The sequence below is a fragment of the Henckelia pumila genome, chromosome 4, assembly GCF_033568475.1.
Source record: "Henckelia pumila isolate YLH828 chromosome 4, ASM3356847v2, whole genome shotgun sequence".
Lineage (NCBI taxonomy): Eukaryota > Viridiplantae > Streptophyta > Magnoliopsida > Lamiales > Gesneriaceae > Henckelia > Henckelia pumila.
The window spans coordinates 58,805,416-58,818,950 of NC_133123.1; the positions used below are offsets into that span (position 1 = coordinate 58,805,416).

Genomic DNA, 13,535 nt, shown 5'->3' on the forward strand with positions numbered 1-13,535 from the left:
TGTAAGTTTTTATCCCGTCTTTCTTCTCCAAAGAGTGCGAGGAGGGGGTGGGGGTGCCCACGAGTTGGAGTCCGGGGCCTAAAAAAATCATACTTGGTAAAACTCACCGCACTTTGCAGCTTGAATGCCAATCCTTAGGTCTTTTTGACGAAATAGTTGATCCTAGGAGTTTGGTTCCTACTGGTAATGCTTTGCCCAGGTTGTTTTTTGATAATTGTATTTTGCGTCTTCTTGGGATTATTCTACTCGTGTTAATTTAAAATTTATTAAATTTATTTATGGATCATTTTCTCTTTTCTCTCTGTTTTTTTATAGGCGACAAAATATACTTGGCGGAGGTTCGTGCTTGCATAAAGAAAAATGAGAAGACTTCATCAAAGATGTCGAAAAAAGAGTCCACAATGGATCGGGGTATCCAATTCCCAAGATATTCCAAGGCAGAGGAACTCTCCCGGGCTATCCGATTGTGTCATTCATTCTGGTCCACCATCTAAAAATACTGACGTTAATGACAGAAGGAATAGTTGTAGAAGAAATGATTCTACAATAAGAACTGACGTCGATTCCAATATTAGGGAGTTCAATAATGGTAGAAGGAATCCAAAAGGAAAACGTGATGATGAACGAGCCGTCACTCTTGACACGCTTGAAGGTCGCCACTTGTTTGTGGAGGGCGTGAATCATAAGAATAATGCTGGCTCTTTCTGGGATTTGAAGGATCCAGAGATTGGTTGGATAACCGGAGGTAACCTCATTGGAGATCATGATAGGTTGCATCTACTGCCTCAGCCTACCGAAATGTTAAATCGTTCTCTTGCTTCGTCTGCCTTCTAGGTATATTATTATTTTCTTTTTACTTATTATGATTTTTACGTAGTAAATAATATTATTTACCTGTGGGTGTTTGCATATTTTATTGTTTTCCCATACTTTTAAATTTCAAGAAGAGAGATCTCGAAATTCCGATAAGAGATTAGATGAAGAAGTTGCGTCGTTAAGGGAGAGTATAAAAGACTTGGCGAGGAAGGATCTAAGGCTCGAGCTGATTTTCTCAAGTCGCAAAAGGAGCTTGAAGAGAAATCCAAAAGATATGATGCATTGTGCAAGGAGATGGAGCAACTTAGGGGGGGAAATATTCCCATGAATCAGAGACCAGTGAGACTTTTCTCAATTCGTCAGTACGCAAGAATATCTTGCGGAGTACCGGAAAAAGACAATAGAAGGCTACTGAGAATCCTCGGCTTTTAGAGATGAAGTGATTCAGCGGGCGATTGTTATTCATGAAAAAGTTGTGGTGGATTGTCGCAAAGAACTGCGGAAAACTAAACTAGTTCCGGAAGAAATTATTATGATGATTCACCCTAAAATTTCGGAGCCTAGTACTGCAAGAGTTGAGGATGACTCGGGCCTTCCCTTGGGAGAATTATTGGGAGGTTTGGGTGACGAGGAGATGATCGAAGCTTTGCGCTCGAAGTTATAGTTTGAGTAATCAATAACGACGATGGGTGCGTGTCGAAGCTGAGTAGAGACTACTCTTGGGAGCCATGGAACAGTTTAGTTTTATTATTTGTTGCCACTGGGGCAATTTTTTTATTTGTAATAAAGACTTTGAAGTCGCAGTTGGTGGAGGAACAAAGGAAGAACAATTATTCCTTTTTTTGTATATTCAATTTTGTCGATTATTATATCTCTTTTCATTTTGGAGTCTCTATTGCATACTTGTTTGATGAATAAGATACTATCGCTTTAATATTGGAGTATTTGGGAGGGAATCCGTCTCCCAAGATTTTGTCTTATGGGAAAGTCCTAAACCCACTTGGTGAGTGGTGAGGTATCCCGGGACTTATAATAATATTATTTCGTCCTGACCTCTTACAGCGTCATAAGTTCAAATGCCCCATGGGGCTGGACAAGCCTCTTATTGCTGGGATTTTTTTTTTTTTTAATTTCTAGGGTTTGTGACGTTTATGTCGTAAGTAACCGTTAGTATATGAGAGGAGATATGATATGGTTTTGACAAAGTAATATGCTTGTATAACAAAATAATCAAATTAGTTGAAAACTGCATCACAAAATTGTAATATAAAAACATAAGGAAAATATGCTAATAACAAAAAAGGTAAATATAGCCTATTATTGGTGAGAGTTGCAGTTTATGCATAAAACTTCTTCAGGTTGACCACGTTCCAAGGTCTGGGAAGTATTCTTCCATCTGAATGTTGGAGGCGATATGTTCCCATCTTCACAATCTCAATTACTTTGTACGGGCCTTCCCATTTTGGGTCCTATTTACCAGTGTTTTCGGAATCGGACCGGACCGACCGAGAACCGATTCGGTCCGACCCCAAAACCGGAAAACCGGTCCAACTGGTCAGAACCTGTCAAAACCGATCAAGCCGGCCAAGAACCAGAACCGGTTGAACCGATTTTTCGAATTTTTTTAATTTTTTTTTATTTTGAAAATTTAAATTTTTTTATTTTTAAACCTTAGATCTAATATTTTTATATATAAATACATTATTATTTGAAATTTCTACTTCATTAAATTTTTTTTTAATAATTATTGGTTTTTTTAAAAAATAAATAATTATTATTTAAATAATTTATAACTATTATTGATATTTTAAATATATTTACATATTTATTTAGCTTTTAAACTATGTTAAATATATATTTTATGTCTATTTATATAACTTTTGAGTTTTTAAAATTCCAAAATATATTATTTATTATATTAAATTATATAAACGATTTTACGGTTCAACCGTCCGGTTAAAACGGTTCGACCGGTTGGACCATTTTTTTAAGTAAACCGGTTCGATCACCGGTCCGGTTATTAAAACAGTGCTATTTACCCACGGACTTCAAGATGTCAGATTTTCTCAAGACCAGGTCTCCTACTTGAAAAGACCTTGGTTTGACTCTATCAATATATGCTTTAGTCATGCAAGATCGATATTTTTCGGCTCGTGTCGAAGCTTCATCTCTTAGTTCATCCACCAAGTCCAATAAAATTCGGAGGGCTTGATCATTTACAGATGAAGTGTATTGTTTCACTCTCCATGATTCCTCGCCTATTTCTGCTAGAGCCATAGCTTTCGCTCCATAGGTTAGGTTGAAAGGAGATTCTCCAGTTGAAGAGCGTGCAGTGGTTCGATATGCCCATAGAACAATTGACAACTCATCTACCCATTTCCCTTTTGCAGTTCACAGACGTGTTTTGAGGTGCTGTATAATAGTCCGGTTGGTGTCCTCGGTTTGCCCATTGGCTTGAGGATTTCCAACAGAGGTGAAGAACTGCTTGATGGAGAATCCTTTGCACCAGTCTTTTATCTTCGCTCTAGAGAACTGAGTTCCATTTTCCGAAACCAAGGTTTGAGGAATGAAAAATTTGCATACTATATTTTTCCATAAGAAATTGATTACTTCTCTTTCAAATATTTTGGCCAATGGTTCATATTCGAACCATTTGATGAAATAATCCACAGCAACTATCAGAAATTTTCTTTGTCCGGTAGCAGGAGGGAAAGGAACTACCAAATCCATTCCTCATTGAGCAAAAGATAAAGGACTTTCTAAGGGTTGCAAGGTCGTGGCTGGCTGGTGATTGAAGTTAGCATGTTCTTGACATGCATGACAAGGCTTAGCTAACTCAATAGCTTCTTGCTTCATCGTTGGCCAGAAGTATCCTTGGCGTAGTGCTTTCCCCGCGAGAGTTCTTCCGGCTAAATGATTTTCATATATTCCTTCATGAATTTCACGGAGCACATAGTTTCCTTTGGCTAGCGTTAAACACTTTAGGTAAGGTGAAGAGAAACCTTTTTTATACAGTTCTCCGTCAATGATCGTGAATCGAACATCTCTCACTCTAAGTTTTCGAGCTTTGACTTGGTTAGCAGGTAGGTTACCTCGCATCAAATAGTCGATTATTTCATCTTTCCAACTAGGTTCTTTGCTGTTAGCACAAAAGATTGTAACATCACTTCCATCAGTTTCTTCCTTGCAATATGTTAGGAATGTTATTTTCCTATTATCAATGTTGGACAATGAGCTTGCAAACTTGGCGAGACGGTCCGCAGAATCATTTTCCACTCTTGGTATCTGCTTTACATCGTAGCTGTCTAAACGCGAGAGAAGCTCATTCACTTGAGTCAGGTATCCAAGCATTTTATCTTCCTTTGCTTCATAATTTTCCTTAACCTGACTGATGATAAGTTGAGAGTCACTGTGTATCGTCAGTCTTTTTGCTCCTACCAACAGGGCCAATTTAATTCCCATGATGAAAGCTTCATATTTTGCCTCATTATTTGTTGCAGGGAATAGAAATTTGATGACATATTGAAATTTATATCCCCGTGGGCTCTCCAAAACTACACCCGCGCCCTTCCCATAGAGGTTGATGACCCGTCGAAATAAACCATCCATGTCGAGTTGGAGCTTTCTTCTTGATTTACTGTCATCTCTACTAGAAAATAAGCCAGAATATGTGCTTTAATCGCTGGACGCGGGTGATATTCAATTCCATCTTGACTCAGCTCAACGGCCCACTTAACCATTCTTCCTAATGCTTCAGGACTCGAGATAATTTGTTTGAAAGGATGATTTGTGAATACAATTACTGGGTGAGATTGAAAGTAAGGAAGCAATTTCCTTGCTGCAGTAACCAAGGCCATTGCCAGTTTCTCGATCTTCGTATATCTTAATTCTGCTCCGTGTAAAGTTCGATTGATATAGTAAAATTTTTTGTGCTCACGTCCTACTGCAAAGACCAATACTGCACTTACCGCCTCAGTGGATATTGCCTGATAAATCAGCAGGGTGTCACCTTCTTTTGGTTTTACCAACGGCGGAGAGGTCGGATGTCTTTTCAACTCGTCAAATGCTTGCTGACATTCTTCTGTCCATCAGAAACTTTTTACACTCCTCAACATTTTGAAGAATGGTAAACCATTGTCTGCAGATCTTGAGATAAAACGGTTGAGGGCGGCCAAACGTCCTGTTAATTCTTGGATGCCTTTCACACTCTTCGGGGGATTCATGTTAAAAATTACTTTGATTTTTTCAGGGTTGGCCTCTATTCCTCGTTTTGACACCATGTAACCAAGAAATTTGCCTCCTCGTACACTAAAAGTGCATTTATCCGGATTAAGTTTCATCCTGTTTTTTCTAAGTTTACCGAAGCATTCTCCAAGATCTTCCAAGTGATGAGATGCTTAGTTACTTTTGACTATAATGTCATCTATATAAACTTCCATGTTACGTTCGATCAAGAGTTTGAACATACTAGACGTTGATAGGTAGCTCCAGCATTTTTCAGCCCAAACGGCATAACGTCGTAGCGATAAATTCCCCGATCAGTGATGAAAATTGATTTTTCCTTGTCTTCTCGCGCAAGTACGATCTGATTGTATCCTTGATATGCATCAAGAAAAGTGAGCAACTCGCATCCTGCTGTTGAATCGACTAATAAATCAATTCTTCGGAGTGGAAACGGATCTTTGGGGCATGCCTTACTGAGATCAGTGAAATCGATACACAAATGCCATTTTCCTCTGGGTTTTGGTACTAAGACAACATTTTCAAGCCAATCTGGGTATGAAACTGGTCTGGTGTATTTTTTCCGCTAAGAGTGTTTCCACTTCAGCGGCTATATGCCGATTTTTCTCTGGGCCAAATGATCTTTTCTTTTGCTTCACCGGTCTTATTTTCGGATCAACACGGAGGTAATGGAGCGCATATTCATGAGTTATTCCGGATATAGGATCGTCGCCCCAAGAAAACACGTCCAAGTTGCGACCGAGGAAAATTTTCAGCTTTTGTTCCAATTCAGTAGGTAACTCGGTCCCGATATTCAGTGTCTTATTGGGATCATTTGGAATGATTTCTATGTGCTTTAGAGTTTTGGTTGCTGTTATTATTTCTTTGATCTCAGCTTCTTCATCCACCAAATGTATCCCATTTTCACGCAAAAGTTTTTCTGGTTTCGGTGCTCTTTCCTCACTAGAAACTTGTATTTTTCGATTTCTTGATGAACCCCATAGTGTCACTGCATGACACTCTCTGGGTAGATGATTGTCAGCAATGAATTCTCCTACTCTTCCTGGAGTTGAAAACTTCAACTTCATATGATAGGTCGATTCGATGGCTTGGAATATATTGAGACTTGGTCGTCCCAATATCATATTGTATGCAGATGAAGTCTTTATTACAGGAAATTTCACCATCTTAGTAGACCGCTTAGGGTAAGAACCCAAGGAAAGAGGAAGGGTTACTTCGCCCAAAGCTTCAACTATTTCTCCAAAAAATCCGACTAGTGGAGTGTTGACTGGAGTTAACTGTACATTACTAATACCCAACTTGACAAATGCATCATGAAAAATTATGTCAGTTGAACTTCTTGAATCCACCAGCATTTTCTTTACCCAAAAATTGGAGATTGTGGCTGAGATGATTAAGGCGTCATTATGGGTATCCCGAGGGTTCTCCAGATCTTTGTTGCTGAATGATAATCCACCTTGGATGGTTTCAATTTCATACAGCGGAAAGGATGTGGGGCTAGATAAATTGTTGGTTCCTTTTGCTGCCCGCAAAAGGGCTTTTCTTGCATTGTTCGATTCGCCACAAGCAAGCCTCCCCAGTTATTGCAGCGATTACTCCTCCAGTGGAAAAAATTTTCATCAGCTCATTCATGATGTTTCCCAGTTTCATCATGGCGCTTCTGATAGTCATGTTTTTGTTGTTCGTCCCGACGCCTGTCATCTCGCTTTTCACCACGAGACTTTTCCACAAAATTCCCTAAATGTCCGCGCTTTATGAGTTTTTCAATTTTTGCTTGCAAACTGAAGCAATATTCTATAGTATGACCTTTATCTTTATGAAAATGACAGTACTTGTCCAAACATTGGCGCTTTGGGTTATTCTGCATTGGGCGAGGGGGACGCAACAATTCTTGTTTTTCATCCACTACTAGTATATTGGTCATACGTGCATTGAGGGGTATATTCTGGAGGCGGGGGCTCTGTGCTATTCGCTTCTCGTCTCGATTCCTAATATCTGGTTTATCTTCTTCTCTCTTTATTTTATTCAAGTAGTGTGACTCTACAGTTTCTTCAACCCGTATATATATATATATATATATATATATATATATATATATATATATATTTCTTAGCTATTTCCAGTAATTCCTCTAGGTTTTTGGGTGGCCTTCACGCTATTGATTCCTTGAACTTTCGATGGCGCAAGTTGGGCTGCATTATTCCAGCTAACAAATCATGGTTCACGTGTAAGACCTCGTGAACCGCGTGAGTAAACCGCCGAACATAGTCCCTCAAACTTTCCTCTTCTTTCTGAATGATTGTGAACAAATACGCTACTGTTTTTTGGTATTTCTTGTTAATTGAGAATTGCTGGATGAAGCAGTCAGTAAGTTTCTCCAAATTGGCAATACATCCAGAGGGTAGCTTATTGAACCATGCGAGTGCTCTTCCTATAATGTTTTTTTGGAATATTTTATAGTATGCAGCATCCGTAAAGTCATACAAATCCGCTTTCGCGTAAAACTAGTCAATATGGTCTTGGGGGTCACTCCTTCCATCGAACTCAGGTAAGCTGGGGATTTTGACCCCCTTTGGTAACGCTTCAGATAGGATGTCATCAATTAAGGGACTTCGACGTGATGGCAAGATTGCTGACGAATTCTCTCCAGTTACATATGTGCGAGACCCATCCTTCCGGGTTGGATTAATGGTTTTGTTTTCGTCAGAGGTGTCGTGAATTGTGTGAACACTTGTTTTACCGTATTTTTTAGTAGTATTTTTCTTGGTACTGTCAGGCTCTTTTTCATTCACTTTAGACTTATTTTTCTTTGGATTTTCTTTATTTCGGTCACTTGATGATGAGCCCTCACTCTGAACCTTCTTCTTGGTGCTTTTGCGCTTACGGGATTCTAAGAATGAAGCAACTGCTTCGGTTGCTGCGCGTGAAGCTGTGTTTTCCATTAACACAGTCAAGGCTTCCTGAGTGATAGTAATGCTTGGACGTTTCCATTGTTATTATTTCCTCGAGAAATTTTTGAAGTAATATGTGCTCTCAATGATGTAGAGAACAATTTCCCACGGACAGTGCCAAGCTGATGTAGCCAAAAATTACTTGTATCTAACACGTTGCTTCCGAAAAATTAGGAGTATCAACAAATCCTTGGATGCTCCCTGTCGAGATCCTTAGTAGGTTGTTCCTATGTCACAAAACAAATTCAGAGGAGACAGGAGGGTTCCCGGTGAAGTTACTCCGACGCTCAAGTCAGTTATTACTCAAGGAATAATAATCAAGAGTAGAGCGTTATAGTGCTAAAGAAAACATGTACCTTAATAATGAGGTGACTTGAGCTATTTATAGATGATCGGAGAGTTTTACGGGCTTGAGCCTCTTATGGGCTTTTGTAGAATTCAGGGTCTGCTTGATTTAAATATAAATAATACTTAAATAAGCTTGTGCCTCAAAAATATTTGGAGTGAATATTTATGATTGGGCCTGGACCCAGTGGAATTTTTAGACATAACCCATCAATTATGTTGCACGTGTTTTCATATTGAGCTTGGATCTCCTTATAGATAAGCCGGTGTTATAGGGTGCTCAGCCCTTGTTAGGACATTTTGTCACTGAGAGTCACTATGACCGACGGGTATGTCGGACTCTAGTGATCTGGGGAAATTTGGTCCACGTACAGTTAGGATTTTGTGTTTACATCCAGTGGTTTGATTCCCCGAGATTACAGCTCACATCCTAGGCGCTAGTCTGAGCAGCTTCTGATTTGTCTACCCATATATAATACCAGTTCATCACATTGCATGCATCATATATGTATGTTTACCCGTACTAGAATACTGAGTTTTTGCGCTCACGTCCAGTTATTTTATGTTGTTTGGATAGCCCATTCGACGGGGCAGTTGTAGGCAGATCTTCCAGGGATTTGGAGATTAGGTGGTGAACAAGACAGGATTTCAAAGTTAGCCACTAGGTTTTACTTTACTTGTATTAAGTTAATATTCGATTGGGTTGTATTTATTTGGATTTAATTACCAGTTGTATTCTGCTGGTTTTGGATTTTGCTCTGATTATGTTCATTTATTGTTATATTGCATGCCTAAGTTTTTGATTAGTAGGTGATCTGGGCTGGGGTACTACATTTATGGTATCAGAGCATGCAATAAGATTATTTGGGACATAGTAATGATATTTGGATTATCCTTGTAGATTATAAGATGGATACAATGAGGATAACAGTAATAGGAGTTGGAATAGCAAGATATTTATCATTTTCCAAGATCGTCATAGCCGAAAGTGGCATTAGAGTTTCGCTTTATGAGGATCCCGGCAGGATGGAGTTGGAAGAGAAGATCCAGATTTAAAATATAGGAATTTCTCGAGATCTATTGGAATGTGGAAAGACGTAATCGTCTAGATTCCATATCATCCATAGATTCCCCTAAAGACTTTTCACAGGTAGTTGGAGAGATTGTTAGAAGATCCTGCCAAGAGAATGGCTCATGATGCTTTGAGCATCTATAATAGGATAACATATTTTAGATCTTGTAAAGAAGAAGTCTGCTGACATGCTTGTATCGATGCTTTTGTGTGTGACAGATGGGAAACTTCACGTTCAAGATCATTAGACAGAATGAAAGATTTCCATATATAGTCAGATTGTAATATTTTCGTTGTATTTGAGTTTTAATACTGTATTAAGATTTGCTGTAAACATTATTTTAGTTGTAAGTATTTGAATCATTGTATTTTGATTATAAACATTTGATGTATTAGTAAAATATCATTTTACATCCTTCGATGTAAATTGATTTGGAATTGTAATAAGAATTTTACAAATACTTGGGTTTATGATTATATTTGCTTGTTCCATTTTGGGACTGTAATCAGTTGTACAAATTTTGGTTTTGAGAATGAATTCAGAGTTGAAATTGATTCCAGTGTTTGGTTGACTGGTTATAAAAATTCATATGGACTGTTCTAAGTTGCTGTCAAGTGATGATGGTTTTTTATCAGGGCATGATTATACCAAGTATTGTGGACTGTCTGAATTATCTAGATGGAAAGGAAGTGCGAACCTATTTACCGCTTAATTCGATATTTACTAGCAAGTGAACTAGGTCAAGTAATAGTAAAGTAGACATAGTGTCCAAGTATCGATCCCACAGGAACTGTTGTCAATTCTCAAGATTTGATTATTTTACTTAATCTAGAAAAAAATAATAAAACGAGTGCTAAGAATTAAATAAAAATTTAATTACTAAAATAAAATAAAAATAAAAATAAAAATAAATTCAATTAAATAGAGACAACCAAGACACACGCAGATACCAAACAAATTATGCAAACAAGTGGACAAACTAGGTCCAGATTTAATCTTAAATCACAACGAATTCTCCTAATTTATTTAACAGTCTATTTCTAGAACAGTTAAACCTATTCAAATATTGATAGATTAATTTTCATAATTCTAATCAAATTCAAATGCATTGGGAATTATGAGAATTCAGTTTTCACCTAAAACTTCACGATGAAATCGAAAACTATTTCTAGTCAATTTTACCTCGTGTTAATTATTAGAGTTATCGAAATCAATTCCTCCTCTGTTGACTTAGAATCGATTAACATGCAAGCAAACAATTGGTCAGATCATTTAGAAGACAAATATAAATATAATAATCAATAATATAAAAAGAAATCTAAAAAATCTCAAACAAACATCCAAGTTTTCTACATAAATTTGTTCGGCCCAATCACGTGGCGTTGGTTGAATAAAAACTACTCAAATAACAAAAATATAATTCAAAAATAAAATAAAGAAGAATATAGGAAGATGCACGTAAAATAGAACCCGACAAGTTAAGAATTTTAATTTACAAAAATTATATTTTTTCTGATTCTGCGACATGCACGGACATTGGACATGGATCCGTGCATAGGTCCGTGAATTAAATTTCCGTTGCCAAAATTTTACGAAGATGCACGGATCCTTATCCGGACCTATGTCCGGGTCCGTGCATGTGTCCTTGCAACGCGCAACATTCTTGAAAAATTTATATTCTCAGTTCTAGTCGTCAGATCAAGATGAAATTTGGATATCAGCTTCAACACATCTTGAACTTTAATTTGAATGGTGGAGATCGGATTTCGATGTATATAAAATAAAAAATTCTTTTTGAATCATGACTGCTCCGTAATTCATTCATGCGGCTCTACTCTTGCTCCAAATTCTTGATTTCTTCAATATTTCCTTCAAATAAAACACGGAGAGTGAAATGAACATGCATGAAATAAATTATAAATAAAACATGTAAAAACACACATGAAACCATATGAATGCATGCCAAAAAAAATCTAAAAATAACACAAAATAATGCACACAAAAGACACTTATCAATTCGCCAACATTACTCTGGAAAGAGAGGCAAGTTGTCACCGTGATTTATATGGCCATATGAGATTCTGGAGAAGATAGACGATCTTTCTTATCGACTTGCACTCCTTCTAGCTCTTTCTAGCATTCACGATGTCTTTTATGTCTCTATGTTGTGATATTTGTGCCCGCAAGCGCGCGGTTGTCAAGTTTCAGTAAAGAATGAGTAGAGTGTCGATCCCACGAGAAGTAATATGAAAATATTCAATACTTTTAATTAAAATAGTCTTAATTTTATTTAGAAATTTAAACTTTATAGATTTGCAGGCAAATTAAAAAATTACTTAAGTTTGTAAGCACACGCACACACAATCCTTAAGAGATAATCAAGCAGAGAAAAAGGTCTAGATGTTTGATTTCACTTGATCTCGACAATATTCATTCCTAATTAATCTATTTTCATGAATTTATTTCAATTAATAACCAATAACACAGATTATACTATTTCCCTCTCCCAAGTGCCAAATAGAATGTATCAACTAGACAACTATAGATCAATTCTAATATACCTATTAAAAATCTACTTGTAGTGATATGTGTAAACGATATTCTTTCAAGGTTCTATTAAAGTTATAAACTCTCCCGAGATGAATAAAAAATTAATAGTGTGAATTCTATTGATCCTATTCAAATTTCCCTCTCCCGAGTGCCAGATTCTAAATAAATATAACTAATCAATTTATGGCCAATAAATTGAAAATACTTTCAAAACTAGAATCACAATCAATTTAGAGAAATTCAATTTAATAAAATCAAAAAAATATGTCTTAACCAGGCTACATCAACCTCTAGACTTAAAAAGATTCCGAATGGGGGTTTATCACACATTTGCACGTATGCCATTCATTTTTCAATTAAGCTCAAACAAGGTACTAGGTATAACATGCTTCAATAGGTAGCTTGAAAGGCACAAGCGAGATCATAAAAATTGCCTAAATCATTCCTAAGTCACAACTATGTTCGTATTTCTCCTCGAAGGATGTCCGAACTAGTTCTAGACAATCTCAATTCACAATCAAATCACATGAATTTGTCACCAGTGCAGAAAAGGAGCAATCATCAGCAGTAAACGATGATTTCAACAAGAGTTCAGAACATGTACCTAAAGTACTCATGTATCTTGTGAAAGCTCAAAGGGAAACTAAGGATATATTTAAACAAAATTTAGGCCCAAAAGATCCAAACACGCCTCAATCATATCAATGTTTGTATATGTCAAACTCGAACTCAAGTAAAAATCACAGAGTGTATAAGAAACCAGTTCAAAGTTAGTAAGACAAGCAGAAATTTTATAAAAATTTATCATCATTGGCCAAGTTTTCCAATTCTTTCTCAACTTCGTATTTACAACTCAACAACTCCAAAAACTCTTAAAACACTAGCGAAAATCAGATCAACGCAAGCAAAACAACAATCAACTCATCAAAATTCACAGAATTGAACACCCCCAAACTTAGGTACAATCATTGTCCGTAATGATTGAAAATAAGAAAAAGAACATGAGACATGTACCTACGATACCAAGCGTCAAAACTCGGCATCTATATCATCATCATCGCCGCTATCACCAAAAAAATAATCTCCCAAAATTGAGGCATGTGACTAGGGTGGTGGGGCAGCATACGCAGGATCAGAAGGTCCAGCTGGAGGAAAATGCTGAGCAAGAACGGCGTGGAAATCATGAACATAAGCCATGTTCTGTCACGTCATATCCCAATAGGACGTCATACGTCCTTCCAAGGCAGTAAATCGAACGAAAACAGCTTGCTCAAAAGGTGAAAACTGATGCTGCTTAGTGGTAGGCTGCAAAGGCTGTGGCATAGGCTGGATGGGATGTGGCATAGGCTCATCATCATCATGAGGTAACTGTCTACCCTTTTCCCGTCTCAGTGGTCCAACAAGATCAATCAGAGCCCTTGGCGATAAGATCAGCTCATTGTCATCCCAAACTACGCCAGCACGTTTACAAAGGCCCGTAATGACCGAAGGATGGACCAAGATAAGGGTGGTGGTACCCTTTATAGCATCAACTATAGAATCTTGAATAATACGTCCC

At 37.4% G+C, this 13,535-nt stretch overlaps 1 protein-coding gene across 1 annotated transcript; it reads right to left on the reverse strand.

The window, feature by feature from the left end:
- Window positions 1–5,579: 5,579 nt before the first annotated feature.
- On the reverse strand, window positions 5,580–6,413 carry LOC140861042 (uncharacterized). Its single transcript, XM_073264049.1, has one exon. It carries the CDS (start codon window positions 6,411–6,413, stop codon window positions 5,580–5,582), a length of 834 nt encoding a protein of 277 aa, XP_073120150.1.
- Between the last annotated feature and the right edge of the window lie 7,122 nt (window positions 6,414–13,535).